The following is a 16,968-nucleotide window of genomic DNA, read 5'->3' as shown; positions in this document are numbered from 1 at the left end:
CCAGTATTATTGATTTTATAACAAATGTCATAGAAATAAATGTGAAGCCATAGGAAACCTGAATCAGAGTAGCTAAATCCTTAAGGAGCTCCCTTAATTGTGGATGTTTCAAAAGCTAAGGAGGTGAGACTTGCAGAAAATGTAGAAAATAATATATAACTGTATTAGATCTTGTCTGTTGAAAAGGTCATGCTTTTCCTTAAGTGTACTACACTTGGTGAATTCTACTTGATTTTTGTTTCTTGTATTGGTTTAAATTTTTCTTCACTCCATGTCTTCTGGGAGAGCTAGTTCAAGGGAATACATCCTCTTTCAGTATTTTTTTTCTGTTAACCTTGCATAGATTAATATCTGATTTTGCATTAATTGATGAGCTCTTTCCTGGGTCTAAATATGTTTTTACAAATGCAGGCAGATCGAGAAAACATGGGAAATAATAAAATTCAGTTGTTTCTGCATATCTCATTCCTTTTGGATGTATTTGATAGTCTTAAGTTAATAGAGAATGGACTCTAATAGACTTTAATGGAGAGAAGTCAGATTCAGTCTGTATTTCATACTCTAGTGCCCTGTGTGATGAGTGATGATGTTGTGCTCTGTGTTGCTAGGGTAACACAAAGAAACATAGAGAAAATACGGCAAAATTCCAGAAGGGAAGCATTATAATTTTTTTTCAGTGCTTCTTATTTGCTCGTGAAATATTTTGCCAGAATATTACTGAGAAAACCCAGTAGTATTTTAAAGCTTTTAGTCCAGGTGTAGAGACTAAACTAAATGATTCAGTCATGTAGAAGTCATTTACTTCTACTTAAGGACAAATGCAGTGTCACTTCATCTTGTTCCCAAAATCTTTGTCATGGACTAAGCTGCTCTTACCTTGTACCTCCATTTTTTATTCTTTGCTCTGTATCTCTATCAATAAATCTAAATTTTTTCAATGTCCCAGCTCTATGACTCTTTCCCAAAAGCTGTGCTTTTAGTAGTCCCCATTTGAACTGCAGAACCAAAAAACATTTGTTTTTTAGTGATATAATAAAAGTTTAGAATGAAAAGAGGGTCTGGTGTATACACTGCCCCTCTTCTCTCTCCTCCTGTGCAACAATTTGGACAGCACTGCATTGGAATTTCTCTAGAGGAAAAAATGAGCCATCGGAAATCTGAAGTGACTCTCAGGTGCTCTAAATTCCATGTGTCCCCAAAATGCAGGGGGTCTGCCTCTTCTCCAGAAGATATAACTATCCCTCCAACATATACGTGGCATTTATGGGTCTTGGCTTTTCTGAGGAGATGATGACTGGAGTGAATCCTGGATTACTTTTATGGGCCAAGAATAAGGCATCTGTAGCTTCTGCTGGTAACTCTGAGTCACCTCAGTGCTGAATTGTTTTCTGGGTATCTGTTATAACAGCAGCATCCAAGCAGATGCCTATTTGGACTGGTGAAACTGGATGCAAGCACAAGTGTGAACACAGCAATACCCAGTACAAGTTACTGTCAGTCATCTCCTTTTCTTTTTCAGAGGATATCTTCATTGCCAAATATCTGATATAAATTATGCGGCATAGACTTGAGTTATGGGGCTTTTCTCTTTTTTGCATACCCTGAGGAATTGAGTAAACCTTGCTTTTGAGTTTTATAAGCTGTTGTATACTGTTTTGCTTATACACAGGGCACTTCTGCATCATTACCCGTTTGCTTGACACAAGGATAACAAAGGATTACATTTACTGAATCTTTTCCTGTGCATGGATCAAGGGAGGAGGTTGTTGGGGTGGTTTTTCCCTCTTTCCTGTATACAGAGGTTATAAAAATACCTCTCTCTGAGCAAGCAATGTTGTATAAGCTGCCAAATCCTAGCTCTTCCCAAGGGACCACCTCTGAATATTTTATCCAAATTGAACAATTGTGTTAATCCTGGGGGTTGAGTGTAAGAGTGCACATAGGCAGTTGCTAGGAGTAGCTGGTGGGTGGAAAATTTTTTACCCGAATTTACCTTGTGGTGACTTGTTTATCCATACCTGGAGTTGGTACAGACTTGTCTCATCAAGGCTTGGTGGGAATTAATGTGGTCAGTATTGAGGGCTATTCTAAAATATTACCTCTGGTAGCTGTGTGAGGAAAGTGGGGATGTTGAAACATTCCAGTTAGGTGTGAGAGTTGAGAGTAAAAAGGACAATGCTTTTGGAAAGACTTAGTAATGTCAAGAAAACATCAGGCAGCAGAGAAAATGAGTTTCAGTCATGTTTTGAAAAAAAATGCTGTGAGTTGGCATGGTTGCTGCAGCTTAGCTGAAGCAGATATATATTTATACATATAATATAAATAATTATACATATTATATAAATATATACTGTAGACTATTTTTTTATAATGCTCTTGAACTATTTTTGAGCAAGCTAGCAGCTGTACATTTTTGTGGTTTTGAATATATTTCTAAAAATTTACATGATTGCTCTTAATTGCCTATTTTGATACTTATTTTTCAGAGACTCCCCAGATATACCAACTATTTGTTTTGGAAAGATTGTTAGCAAAATTTTATATTCCCCATCTTGATTTCTCTTCAAATTAATCTACAAAATGTATACAATATGGTCTAGATTTGTGTGGGGGAATGAAGGTCAAGGATCTCTAAAACTAAATGCAAGATAAATTAATGTAGATAATTATCCTGATGATCAACAGGATGAGCTCAAGTATGTTGATTCTTAAGGTACAAGGAAGGAAAAAGGTAGAAGAGGGGGAACATTTAATGCAATCCTTTTGCAAAGGTCAACTGAAATACGTACAGGTTTTTAAAAAAGAAAAAAGGCAGCAGGGAGATAAAAGGAGAGATTTAGCAAAATCATATGTTCCAAATTCTAAATAACAAAACTTAGGAAGATATGAAAACCTATAGCATATGTAAGTACTTGATATTATAGCTATCTATCAATTTATCTAAAATACTGTGTGCATTAAAATTACTTTTTGTTCTTGAGAAGAACAAAATTAATTTCACCTCTGAAATTAAAAAGTTTGCTTGAGTGTGAACAAAGTAATTTGAGAATTCCTTACACTGTGAGCTGAGTCAATTGCACAACTAATACTTTGTGCATAGAGTCCCTCTTTTCTTATAAAAGTCAATGGATATTCTTATGTTTCTTAGCCAAAGTGTATGGCATGTGACCACTAGATTTCAGAAATAAAATACCTGCTGAGTTTTTTTTTGTGGGTGGCAGTCTAGATCAGGAATTGAAAGTACCCAATACAGATTGGGAAAGCATTCTAGTTTTGTCCTGGAAAAACCAAGCAAACAAAACAGTACAAGAGGTACACAGTTTAATTGCCTGAAATTAGTGAAGCTGATGAATTTTTAGAGAGGGTTAGGAATGGAGTAAGAAAAAGTCACAAAAAAGGACCAATCAAGTAATCTCCATTAATTATTATAAGTCTTAGAGCAGTTTATTTTGGAAAGGATCTCAGATCACTCAGTCCAGCTTTAATTTTTTTTTAATAGAGCTTAATATTTGAGCAGGAAGATGCATGATCCTATCAGCCTCCTTTTTGCCACGTCAACAGCTTGCAGTTAGTGCTCCTAACAACTTGCAGTTAGTGCTCCATCCTCCTTGCCCTGCTCAGCCCTCAGACAAGAGCCAAGGAGTGCTGAGGTTATCATTTAGGCTCTTCTGCTTGCTCCTCTGGGGAATTTATTTTTATTTTTTATTTGATGGGTGTGCCTTCTTCCCTGCAGGATGCTAGTTTTCTCTTTGGGAGAACCTCTAGATTAGACTGGAACATGAGGAAGCTGGCAGAGATGGACCACCCAGGGAGGGGTCGGAAAAGAGCATGAGGAAATGGATAATGTTATCATCTGGTGACTTGCTGGGGTTGGTGCACTTTTCTAGAAGTGCCTGTTTTTGTTTTGATAAGGGATTTCAGAATGGTGTGGAGGCATAATGGGTGAGATCAGCAAGGAAGCACCATGCTCAAGAGGCAGTGTGAGAAGACAGGCACAGAAGCCATGGGTAGTGATATGTTCCCACAGAGGGTGTTGGCTGGCTCTATTCCCTCTCTGCCTTTCCCTTCTTAAGCATTTCTCCTCCACCCCTCAGCATCAGTAGGTGGGGGCACAGGGTGGGAAGGGCTGCTCATTCATCAGGGCCAGTGGTGCTCCTTGCTGTCAGCCTGGGGTTCCAGAGGGCACAGAAGGATGCTTTCTGCTGTCATTTTATACCTGGCTCTGTGTGCTGTTTTGGTGTGAGTGGCATTGGGTCCCGTGGATGTGTTGCTATGGAAAGTGTATGTGCTTTAGAAAGGTGTGTTTCCAAAAGCTGTTCTCTAACTCTGCAACCGTAGCCCAGCTGGTTTATTTCCAGCATTCTCAGCAGTGAACTGTGGCTCTCGGGGTTGAATATCAATTTGCTAAGAGTCCAAGTGCTAGAGGAATGTCCTCATGTTTCTATGCCCATGCAGCAACCACATCTTCCACTGGAGCCTTTCTATTCTCAGCAGCACGTGGGAATTCAGTGAAATCCGATAACAGCAATATTAATAGCAGCTGAGTAGGTGGCCAAAGAGGTTGAAATTTAGCATGAGCCTGCTGTAGTTGGACAGCCAGCGTTCATCTCCTGCGCAGCAATACCCGGCGGGGGTGCAGGAGTCCTTCAAATCCTCCAACATCTTCCTCAGAATCGTAAGTGAAGCTGGTCGGTGTAGGGCTAGAGTGCCTGGAGCTCAGCAAGGAGCTGGGGAGTGGGCTTTTCTGCCCACATCAGCTGATCTGCTCCACCTCCTGGGCCAGGGTTTGGCTCTTCCAGGCCCTTCAAAGGGCATCTTGGAGGTGTGACTGCTGCCTTGATGGACAGAAGCTCAAAGGGAGAGCACCAATACTTCTTTTTAAACAGCAATCTGTTCAAGTCTTGTGTTTGTGAGATCTGTCGTTCAGAGGAAGGCACAGAAGACGGTTGGCAGCTGTTGGGGTTTCTGAAGTATTCGTCACCAAGGGATGGGTTTGGCACTGGGCAGGGTGCATTTGTCATTGGCACATTCCTTTCTATCAGTGGGAGTGTCTCTGTTCGTTCTTTCTCCCCGTAAATGGGTTCTGATTTGTCTTATCTCTTTGGACAGGACCACATGTATTCTTGGCAGCTAACCCTCATTTTGGGGGAGGAGGAATCTCTGTTCAAACTTGCTTCTTTGGTTTTGTTTTGTTTTTTTTTTAAATTGTCAATTGATAACTACATTTAAATATGTTTCTATGTGAGAAACAGACCCTTCTCTGAATGGAATGCTTTAAAATAATATTCCAGAATTTTGATCAGACTTCTGGTATCTTGGATGTGATCTTGAGCTCCACATTGTTCTTCCTGGAAAATAATAAAGTGAAGTGTTAAAGTAGATTTGACATCATGAGTTGCTAGTTCCTGGAATTTAATACATATTGGGATGTGGGTAAACAAAACCATATAATGTGTCAGAAAAATAAAATCCAAACTATTTAATTTATTGTTTAAAAGTTTTGAAATAAGTAAAAAAAATAAAAATCCAGCTTCTAAAAATACACTGCTTTTTTGTATGGAGGCACTGGAGAGGTGTTCGTACATGTCAGTGGATATATTTTATAATGATTAAAGTGTATATCATGATTTCTTAAAAGTACTGTGGCCTGCTTAGGTCCTCTAAGGTTTGATTGTCTAAATTAATTAATTAATTAATTTATTTATTTATTTATTTTAAATGCCCCAAAATGCTTTAAAATAATCCCAGAAAGATTTCCTCACCCCTTAAAAATGAGAAGCACAGAGCACCTCTGTCTCGGGGTCATGTCACGGGGGTTCTCACGGTAGTGGTGTCTGGAGCCCCCTGCCCACCCCTCTGCAGCAACACGGTGTCTCTGCCACAGTGCTGGTGCAATTGCTTGTATGAGTGTAATCTAAAACAGACCAGCAAGCTAATTTGGGGGTTGAAAATGTATATCAAGAAAAACCCACAGAAACAGGTGTAGTCCTCTGGCAGCGAGGAACTGCAGTGTGATTCAGGGTTGTGTTGGCAAAACCATGGGGGCAGCAAACAGGAGTGGCTGGAAGAGAGAAGGGAGGACCAGGAAATCCTTAAGCTAGAGCTGCTGCCAAAGCCTTTGTATTGTCAGGCTAGGGCCTTGGTGACTAATTCTGCTGTTTAACCTTGAGCAAACAGTGGTACTGAGAATAAATTCCTTGAGCTGTGGCTCAGCATGCTGATCTGCCATGTCACTTGCCTTTATTCTTGTAGAGTGGTCTTTGTTAGAGAAACATCTGTAGGTCCATGCTGTCTGGAAGAGATGTTTGTCAATATGTGCTGTGTTCAAATGTACCAGAGGTATTTAATCTCGTGTCCCATTTCCCTTTCTTCTGTTTGCTCAAGGATTGACATAGATGAGATGATTTACACAGAAGGTATTATTTCTCCACAGGTGATTATTTCACATCTTTTTTCATCAGTGTTCAACTCGGATTTACGCGGTCGTGCTTCACAATTACTATTATAATATCCCCACGTGTTGTTATCTCTTGGCCTTTAGACTTCCATGGGGTGATTAGGAGATCTTTTCCTGGTCAGCAAATCTTGAAATTGTACATAAATTTTATTAACACCACTGCCAACAATTAAGGTTCATGCTTTGTGAATTAGGATTTTACTTTTACAGTTTCTAGACCTCTTTGTTAGTTGGAATTTGGTATTGACGTTAGGATAGGTAGATTGGTGTTGGTTTTCTTTTAAGCTTCAAAATGAAGCTCAAATGCTGACTGTGACAGAAGCAGATGAATTTATAATAAAATTTTTCAAGCAAGATCTTAATTGTTCTACTTAGCAGCTTTCTTTGCTTAGTTCAGACATCTTTAACAAAGTTGTATTGTTAATGAAAGGAGATGTAAAAAACCCGTGGGAAGACATAGAAATTAATGTATAAAAATACACAGTGATTTAATAAGTAGTGTTGCATTGTCATGTGGGAAGGAACTGAATTCTTTCAGCAGATTAGTTTTAAAATGCAACCTTGGCTGTGCCCTCCTAAGCAAAGCAGCAGCCCACCTAAAACTTTCAGTATAAAGGTATTCACCTATTCAAACCAGAAATTGTGTTACACCAGTATTTATAAAGAATATGATTAGCATCAACTGGGATCTATGACAGCTTTGAATGAAAACAGGAAAAAGCAGACTTCTTTCACAGTAACCAAATATAGTATTGGCATTTATTTGCATTGATGAAGACACTTTAGCAAGTGAGCTACCCCATCAGTTCCTAAGTTAGCTGTTGTATGAGAAATGTCTCTAAAAGCAGCCACGTGCTTATTTCAGTGCTATAGACTTATGTTTAAAATAAGGTTTTAAGTGTCCAATATTATTTAAAAAGCTTAAAGGCTGCATTGCTGAAGTTCTTGTACTCCATCTTCTAAACGGCTTATTCAAATACAGTGTGAAAAACTGAGTGTTGGAGCCCTGTGTATTTAGAGCCAGGATTGCAAAAGGGAGTTGAAGGTGAGAGCAGAGGCTTAGGAGCAGGAGCTGTTAGGGTAACAGTTTGTCAGAAAAGTGGTAAGGTCATGCCTCCCCTTCCAGCAGCAAAGAATTTGCTTTGCTTGAGGTTGGTGCCTCTATCTTGTCCCCTTCTATGAACTACAGTTGTTCCAAGTTATAGTCAAGACCCCAGATGAATTATTTGCATAGATTTCACAGCAGCTGCATTTTTGTAGCACTTCATGAAGAACTGCGTAGTAGAATTGTTCCATTTTGTGCTTTCATTTACTACAATTGAGTTAAAAGCCTTTTTTTTTTTTATTTAGATACTCACAGGAAAAATTAATTCCTCCTGAAAGCTCTTCAGTTTGTATCACAATTCTAACCAATAGGTATCCACTCAATAGATACTTTAAATGGAGTGTCCTGGAGGGGAATTGGGCAATGGCATGTGCAACTAAACACAGATGAGCTTGTACAGGTTGTACATATAAAAGGCTTTAAAGGCTCTTATTTCACATAGAGAATGTTGGCAAGAAGATCCAACCTACATCTTCTGCAAGCTGCATACCTCAGAAGATGTAGCTGTGAGATTCGTAGGTCAAAAATTATTTTTAAGACTTTCCAGTAAGGCAGGTAAATATTGCTTCTTTAGTCAGGATTCTTTTGACCAAATAAAATTATATACCTATTATTTAACACAGATTTTAGAACAGTATGTTCATCATTCAGAACCATCCTTTTCCTTGGTTAAGTACCAAATAATTGATACATGCATATAAAAATGAGGAACACTGTACTAAATCAGCAGGGTTTCTCTTTGCTTTTTTCTTCTCCTCTTCTGCTCAAACTGTGTCTACCGTGACAAGTTGCTGAAATGGTTTAGAAACCAATAGATGCAGTTCAGAGAAGGAAGTAGTAATGCAAGTGAAGAAACTTTAAGAATGAAGAGGAAACAACTTGTCTGTTTACTTCTGTTGTTAGCAGAGGAAACAGGAATGAAGCAGGGTCGGTCATTCAAGTCTGTGAAATATCTCCCTGCCTGCATTTTTGGTCTCAAACGGACTTGTTTACCTGAATGACCTTAGTTTTGCGTTGGTTTTACTCCAAGTACACAGGTCTAGTGTATTTGTGGTTATTCCAGCAAGGAAATTTTATTGAAATATAAAGACAATTATTGTTATTGCTCCTGTTGCAAAACAGTTGACTGAAATCCCAGAGGTCTCAAGGAAAGCAGAAGTGGACATAATTGTGTTCAGTCTTCAAGCTCTGGTGTACATGAAGGCTGGCAGCCTTTTGGATACATGCTCCTGTCAGCTAAGGGCAAAGTTTTCCACTCCTTACTGGGCTGCTGAAGTTTGGGAGCAAACTTTAAGGCATCCTTTGCAAGGATGCTCTGCTTTTATAGATGCAAAAGAAGCAGAAAATCTGCTAACAAAAGACATTGAGAGTAAAGAATGCTAAACTTTACAATGCTCTCCACTGGGTATGAGAAGTGTGATGTTGATGTAAGAATAGTTTTCCATTCTCTGCTTAGGAAATCAACCCGTCTCTAGTAGCACCTTAGGTCACAACAATGGTGTGCCCTGCAACATGGGCACTGGCAAAAAAAAATTAGCCTACTGGAAAAAAGGGAATTTTTTTTTTCTTCAGAAATAGTCTTGAGTGAATAATGAATAGCAATGGGTTTTGGAAGGGATTAAAAAAACAAACAAAAAAGTGTAAGTATTTCACATTAAAGGAGGAGGGTTTTTCCTTATATGTGGGAAAGAGGTCACTGGCTACAAAGCCAGAAGCCTCTCTGGCATGAGATACTACAGAAGCTGCAGGCAAGGACGGTGCAGGTCAGACCCATTTCAGGACTTTGTGTCCCTGATAGCCTGATTTCTTTATCATGTGGGGATGGGCAAGGCAATTAGAGCCACTGAGTGGGAGAGGGTGCTCTCAAAATGGGAAGAAAGAGGAGAAGGGAAGGGACGGTCTGTGTCCCTGATGCTTGTCAAATCCCATTGACTGTTCCATTTCCATGAAGAGTGATGCTTAGGCTGACCAGGCCCTGTCCCCATTACACTAACTCATAACTGTTCCCTGAAAGGTTTATTCTCCATTTTTTCCTGTAATCTTTGACTACTGTGTTCCTAGACAGACTGAAACAGGGTAAGTACCTTGATACATTTTTGGTCTGACATATTAGGGAGCTCTGAATATGTTTTTCTGCTGTTGTATGTGTAGTCTTCACTTTTCTGTTTGAACCCCTTAACTGTGCTGTGTGTGAAGTTTGCAGCTGAACCAGCTCCAGGCAAATGTCTGGGGCAGGTGGAGAGTTGTTTTGGTGTATTTAAGCCATTTGCTCTTCCATAACTGCTGGTGCTGCAGGCAGCAATGTTGTTCAACCACTGTCTGCAGTCCAGCCCTGAATATTTACACCTGGGGACTAGGAGGCTTTTGTTCGAGAAGTTTCTTCTTCTTGGTCTTAAAATGAGCAGGAGGAGAACAGAGCCTTTATGAGTGTCTGTTGGTATATTTCCAAGGTGTGCTGCAGACTGGGTGTATATATATAAAAGTTTCCTATTGTTAGTAATTGCATATGTATTCAATAATTTTGAAAAACATGTATTTGTATAAAAGAATCCAAAACCCAACCTGTCAGCCCTACATCATCTCTCTCCAGATGTCCCAGTTTCAGTTTCTTATTTTTTGGTCTGAAAAGTTTACTCTTGGCTAAAGTGTTCTCTGTTGTTGTCTAAGGCAAATACCTTAGAAAACAATACAATCAGGGAAAAAAACTACAATTGAAACTCCTTTCATATGGAATTGAAAATCTGTGGTTATTCAGGCTGGAAAAGAGAAGGCTCAAGGGAGACCTTGTAGCAGCCTTCCAGCAGCTAAAGTGAGCCTACAAGGAATCTTGAGAGGGGCTTTTTACAGGGACATTTAGTGATAGGACCAAGGGGGAATGACTGAACTGAGAGGGTCAGTTTAAATTGGCTGTTGGGAAGAAATTCTCTACTCTGATGGTGGGGAGGCACTGGCATGGATTGTCCAGACAAGCAGCGGATACCCCATCTCTGTAAAGGTTCCAAAGCCAGGCTGGATGGGGCTTGCAGCAACCTGGTCTAGTGGAAGGTGTCCCTGCCCATGGCACAGGGGTTGGAAGTAGATGATCTTTAAGGGCCCTTCCAACCCAAACCATTCTATGATTCTGTGATCTCCCTGGCTATAGAGGCTGTATTTCCCAAAGTCAATAGCTTGTTTTCCACTTCTATTTTGTTGGTAACTGAATGAGAGCTAATTAAAAATGCCTAGAGCCTTTCTGTGTACCTTGCAAAACTGAAACTATAACAGATTGGCTAGCTTCTCACTTTACATGTAACAATTGAAATAGTAGAGTTATGACTGGAAAGTGAAATGCTTCTTATTTCTTTTGGAGCAGTCATAGTTGCATATTTTATAGTGACTGGTAATTGGTCTTGAAACTTTTTACACCTTGAATAATAATTGAATTTTAAGTCAGCAATTTTAAAACATTTTCTTTTCTTTTTCTCATTCTCTGCCCTGCTTCAGACCAGAGGAAACCAACAGAAGAGTGAAAAATGTAAGACAGTTGCACGTTGTGATTAATTAATTTGAAATGCTTGTGTTTATGGTTCTGTCAAATTTACCTTGTTCTTCTACTGTCGATTTATTTATCTGATGCAAATTAATACCATTTTACAATGATCTCTATGTACGGCTTGCTTTCCCAAATCATTGTAATAATTGAAAACAGTACTTACATCTGCTTACTTGAGATATGAGATGCATCATGACACTCATTAATTGGTTTTGGTGGCAATCTTAGCTAATACTCTATGCAAGATTTTGCAGTTCATTATGGAAACATCTCTAACAGCATGCTGAGATTCTTTTACACTGGCACATGGCATGAGAGGAATGTAATTAAGTTTGTATTTGTGTTTTGGTTTTTTTTCCCTGATTGTTTTTAGGTTTTGATTACATTATACTGGCTTGGGAGAAAAGCTCAAAGTGACCCTGATTATAATGGTCCATACCTCAATCTTAAAGCATTTGAGAAGTTATTAGGGCAAGCATTGACCAAGGTAAGGAATCCAAAAAATGAATCTAAATGAAGAACTTGAAGTTCATAGTTTCTTATACAGCAGCAATTCTAAACAGTCTCTTGGGGGGTTTAATTTTCTTCTTAGATTGGAGAACATAGTAATTTGTTTTATTTGTTTTGCTTGCTATCAAGTTCCATATGAAAGAAATGATTTTTAGCTTACATTGGTTCTTCTTCTACCCATATGAATTTCAGAATTCATCTGCTCTAACTGATGTGGTAGACTGTGAAGAGCTCTATCTCAATCCTCTTTGGCTGAGATGAAACAGATCTAAGATATTTTAAATATTTTAAAGAAATTTAAGAAAATTTAAATATCAAGCCTCCTGTTCAAGCTGTTGTATATGTGTTATTGTGTATGTGTTTTAGGGGTTTGCAGTAGTCTTTGCTGAAGTTTGTGAATTCAAAATGTAAATGAGTAACATTTGCACCCTAAATTATTGAAAAAGACCTTTCAAAACTTACTCTTGTAGGCACTTGAAGAGTCCAGCCAGCCGTGCAGAAGTGGGAGAGATAGTGGGTACGGTGACATTTGGTACGTTGACCGGGGAGAGCCCTTTTCATCTTCAGCCTCTCATAAAAGAGACGATTCCTTTGATAGCTTGGACTCTCTTGGTTCAAGATCCTGCACGAGCTTTTCATCAGATATAACCTTGAAAGGTGGCAGTGAAGGTATGTTTTCCTCTCTAAATTCTTTTATTGACATGTAGCTTATGAGTGTGGGAGAAGACAATGTATGGACCTGGTACTTGGATATCCTGTACTTAAACCAGCTTGAAAGTCAACTCTGGTTTTGGAACTCCTGCAGTTGCATTTCGCTTAAGCAAATATTGACCTCTAACTGTTGGTAGGAAAAAAACGCTGCTCACACAGATCTTCCTAGGAAGAAGGGTTGCTGAAACTCTTGCTCTCACTGACACATTTAGGGGGTGTGTGTGGCCAGGGTATATTCCCAGAGTTCTGTAAGGGAAATTGCTGGGAATTAGATCTGGATGGGATCGCCTAAAATTGTCCAGTTGCAAAGGTCTCTTGCCTTGTTCTTAAGGTGGCTGTGTCAAACCACTACGTCTTTACTTCATTTTTGAATATTCAATAAGGTTTTGCCCTGCAGGTTAAATACTGAACAATATTCGTTACTTTTAGTAGTTTGTCATGAAAATAAAGGTAACAGGATTGGAACCCTAAAGCAGTACTCTAGTCTGCGTTTCTTTGCTGGTTTTAAAATTCAATACCAACTTGTAGTCCAAAGTCAAAAAAATTGTGAGGTTTTGGATTTTGTTTCATGTGAACAACAAAATCATTGAGCAGAGGCTCCATGGAGCATTGCTGATCTATGCAAGGCAACATTTAGCCATGTTACATATGTGATGTACCCTGGGCTTCTACTGGATGTTCATCTGGTGAGATGAGCACATTGCTATATTATTTGCTGTTAACTTGTCTTTGTTAGTAAATTTGTCTTGCAGTTACTATTTAATTAAAAAATTTCTGTGCAGTTTTTTTGTCTTCAGTCTGGAGGCCAGCAGTTTGTTTCCTGCAGGGAGCAGTGATAATGAAAGAATGGAACAAATGCAGAAGGATAATGCAAACCAAATTGAGTTTAATGGATCTTATCATAGCTTTGCCACAGACTTCTAAAAATACCTCTCCGACTGTTCTGTCAGTAGCTCAGCAAATTTGCAGCTGAAACATCTCAAATACAGAGATAAAGTGATTTTAGAAGACTTTGATCTAAGTTTTAGCTACAAGCACATGTCTAGAGAATGATGTTTGTATCTTCCCTTTCTTCTACTTTCTTTTCTAAGGTTGCGACAGTGACACAGACTCGGAACTGCCTTCCAAAATGCATGACTCTCACAAGGATGACAGGTCTTACCGTAGGATTTCTGTGATTGAACCAAAACCTACCACTGACTTCAACCGTTTCCTACCCAACAAAAACAAGCAGACAGCATACGTGCCAGCACCTTTAAGGAAGAAGAGGTCAGAGAAGAATGAGGACAACAGGAGGAGCTGGGCAAGTCCTGTTTTCACTGAGTCAGATGGAACATTTTCAAGGTACTGGCGTGTTGTCTTAGTAAAGTGGGCTTTGATTTAGAATTTTTAAAATAAGTTACTTCTTTATTAGTTAAAGAAAAGCTGTTCTTGCTGCAATAAAAAGTCAAGTATTTGTTTTTCCATGTTTTATCGAAGGGGGACGTTTTGGTGTGGTTGTGTGGTTTGGTTTTTGGTTTTGGTTTTTTACTTTTTTTTTGGATGTTTGAGTAATGTTTTGAAGCTGGCCAGACTCCAAATGTCTTAAATGCAAGTTCACGAGTGATAGACCTATGGTTTTAGTTGCTTGTTAAAGCTTCCAAAATGTAGTGATGAATTTCAGTTGTCCGGCTTCTTGATGCATTCAGATGAGATTAGTGGGCAGTTCTTGAGTTTCACCATTACCTTCGTGACTTCACTGTCTTCATTCTATTCCTCTTTCGGTCAACCTCAGTGGACGTGACACGAATCCTGTAGCTTCATGCCAAAATAGCAGAGCAGAGTGTGGGCTCACAAATCCAGCTTCCCTCCAGATCACCTATGAGTATGACAGTGGCTCTGATTCAGAAGATGAAAGAAGGCTGCCTGACATTGTTTTGGATGACTTAGCAAATCGTAGATTTCTAGTCAAAAAGAGCCCTGTAAGCTCTGCTGCACCTGGACATCGTTTCATGTTGCACAATGACTCTCCTAAATCTTGCTCGCGAGAAAGTTATCCAGCTGGTCCACTAGCTGCAATGCTTGAACCACTGAGGTCAGAGATACTAATCCAAGATCCAGTAACTATTGCCTTACCTAAATAGCAGCACAAAAATAACTCCATAAAGTTAGTCTTCTAATCGGCATTTTAACACAGCTTATAATTTGATATGCTTTTTCTGTCAAATTTTGTATTTTTGTCAGAGGAGATAGGATGCTGATATAACCATTTAACTTCCTTTAAATTTTTTTTACTTAATGTATCTTATTTCTTCTGGTGCTGCAGTGATGAAATTGAGAACTAATATGCTTCATTCACAAGGCTGAGCTCCTGAGCCAAAAAGCATGTCTTTTTGCATTCCTTATGTCAAGTTGCTCCTAAAATATCTTAACTGATTGGATATTTTGAACAGTAACCAGAGGAGGCAGAGGCAATTGGATACTAAAGAGGAAAACAAACCAAGAGTTAACAATCCTTCACAATTATCTGGGTATTTTGATGAGGACGAGGAAGAAGTAGGCATCCCAAACATTGAAAAAGATGATCTCTATTTTCGCAAGCTAAGTTCTTCAGCACCAAATACAGTTGTTGCTTTTGACAAATTTCTTCCTAAGTTTTGGACTCCAGAGGAAGAATTGCTATGGAAAAAAATCAAGAAATCCTCTTTCAAACCCTGGTATAAAGAGATTCAAGGGTTCAGGTGCGTTTTCATGCATGCCTGTTTCTCTCCTGTGTGCAAAGCCTAAATAAAGTGTAGTTCTGTGACTTTGAATTTTTTAATTTACATTTCCAGTGTAGCAGCAGGATATGTTTTATTCCTTTTTTTTTTTCTGAAAACAACTGAAATATTCTTTTGCACTTGAAATACACTATTGCACTGTTGCCACTGTGCATTTTACGCAGTGAGTAGACTTCATGTTTTGTTTTTTTTTCTTTCTCCTCTGCTCATTCTTTGTGCTGCTGCACAGTAGAAAGAGATCAGAATCTGAGGATGAGGAATTTGCGTACAAACAAAGCTGTACCATTGTTGCTAATCAACCAAAATCAAGTTTTGACTGGAACAGTAGCTGCAGAAGGGATCAGAATTATAAGCCAACTGCTGAGTATTTGGGAAGCTCATTGTCACAGATTGCAGAAGGAAAAATCTTGGAGTCTTCTGATCAGCCCAGGTTGATACTGCTGCATGAGCTGTTCTCTTGATGCATCAAAAAGAAATGGCTGGATATGCAACAGCTAAATGAAATTAAACCATGTCCCGTGATGTCATGCTTTTTTGGTTATTACCGTTTTGCTGGTTTGTTGGGTTTGGGTTTTTTTTCTCTTTTAATGTAGCCATAAGTTGCTGGCCTTCTGAAACGTGTAAATGTGAAAGTGTAACATGCTGCATAGGATTACTGGCTTTGTGTGTGAGCATGTAAGTGTGATGTTTCTGAGCAGGTTAGGATGCCAAGATACCTTTGCCTTGGTTGGCGTGTGCTGCGCTACTGTCAGTGGTGGTGAATGCCAAGTGGTGTCGTCATTCTTATTGGGATACTGCAAGTCTAAACCAAATGTATATTGCAATACGTTGTGATCTGCTTGTCTCTTGCTAGTTAATGATATTTTTACTTCCCTCCTTTTGTTTTATATGCTTCAGTCAGTTTTCGTTACTTCAGGCCCTGCAAAAATACACTGACTACATGTCTTCTGAAATGGAGACCAGAATTGATCCTACTTCTGGCCCTAGGCTCATAAAATGTAGAAAGAATGTTTCCTTTATACCAGGAGGCAAGCAAGGAGATGAGGAAAATGGATATCTATATCCAGATTTGGAAAACGATGATTTGTTCGTTCGGAAAACTGGGGCTTTCCATGTGAATCAAGTTGTTCTTCAAGACCCCCGGTATTTAAAGAAATTCTCTGAGCAGGAGCCTCCTCTAGAGGGTGAGATAATTCTGCAGCCCAGAGAGGGCCAAACTGTGATTCCAGATTTGGAAAAGGATGACATGATTTTTCGTAAAGTCCTCTCTCAAAAAAAAGAGGTGCCTTTATCAGGTGCTCCCGACAAGTATCACCCAGCACTGTTTCCTGATCCATGGAGTCTCCCAGAAGAGATTCGGTCCAAATTTCTGTGTTTACTTGAAAAAAACACGACACCAGAGGAAAGGAAGAGCAATGGCAGAGTGTTGTCACCATCTTTACACCATAAGAAGGACGATATGCTGACCCGCAAGATTGAATCTTGGAAAGTGGGAAGCAATGTCCAGCCTGTAAATTTCATCCCAGGTCCATGCAGTGAAGAAGACTGGAAGAAGTGGGAAGCAATCAGGGAGGCCAGCAAAGTTAGACACAAGAAACGGCAGATGGTGGAGAGGTCAGGTTGTGTCCTGCACAGATTGAGTGCCCTTGAACCCTTCCCATTCAGAAAAGCATCATCCTGTGCTGAACCATTCATAGAGTGCCAATCTGCTATTTGTTCGTGTCGTCCTTGAACAAGCTTTTTATTTGTTGAGTAGAAGCTCATGACTGCAATACCATATTTTCAACAAAAAAATTATAAAGTTTTCTAGTTTTAGGCTGCCACTTTGGAGGAAATGGGTTATCATTCCCTCAGGCTGCATTAATTTCTTTCCATGGTTGAACAGTGATTATTC

General features: G+C 39.2%; 1 protein-coding gene across 21 annotated transcripts in view; it reads left to right on the top strand.

The window, feature by feature from the left end:
- LMO7 (LIM domain 7) overlaps window positions 1-16,968 on the top strand; it is a 131,549-nt gene that overhangs the window by 75,615 nt on the left and 38,966 nt on the right. For 12 of the 21 annotated variants that reach the window (XM_015632655.3, XM_015632645.3, XM_015632613.3 and 9 more), the window contains 8 exons: window positions 11,046-11,076; window positions 11,468-11,581; window positions 12,075-12,273; window positions 13,407-13,659; window positions 14,090-14,389; window positions 14,748-15,035; window positions 15,304-15,504; window positions 15,972-16,688. In XM_015632655.3, the coding sequence (XP_015488141.1) occupies window positions 11,046-11,076; window positions 11,468-11,581; window positions 12,075-12,273; window positions 13,407-13,659; window positions 14,090-14,389; window positions 14,748-15,035; window positions 15,304-15,504; window positions 15,972-16,688 (2,103 nt within the window). The remainder of the gene's footprint in view (window positions 1-11,045; window positions 11,077-11,467; window positions 11,582-12,074; window positions 12,274-13,406; window positions 13,660-14,089; window positions 14,390-14,747; window positions 15,036-15,303; window positions 15,505-15,971; window positions 16,689-16,968) is intronic. The other 9 variants (XM_015632621.3, XM_015632594.3, XM_015632763.3 and 6 more) reach the window with 6 other exon arrangements.

The sequence above is a fragment of the Parus major genome, chromosome 1 (assembly GCF_001522545.3).
Source record: "Parus major isolate Abel chromosome 1, Parus_major1.1, whole genome shotgun sequence".
Lineage (NCBI taxonomy): Eukaryota > Metazoa > Chordata > Aves > Passeriformes > Paridae > Parus > Parus major.
Note: the sequence above shows the minus strand (reverse complement) of the source record. Positions and strands in the feature narration are given on the sequence as shown.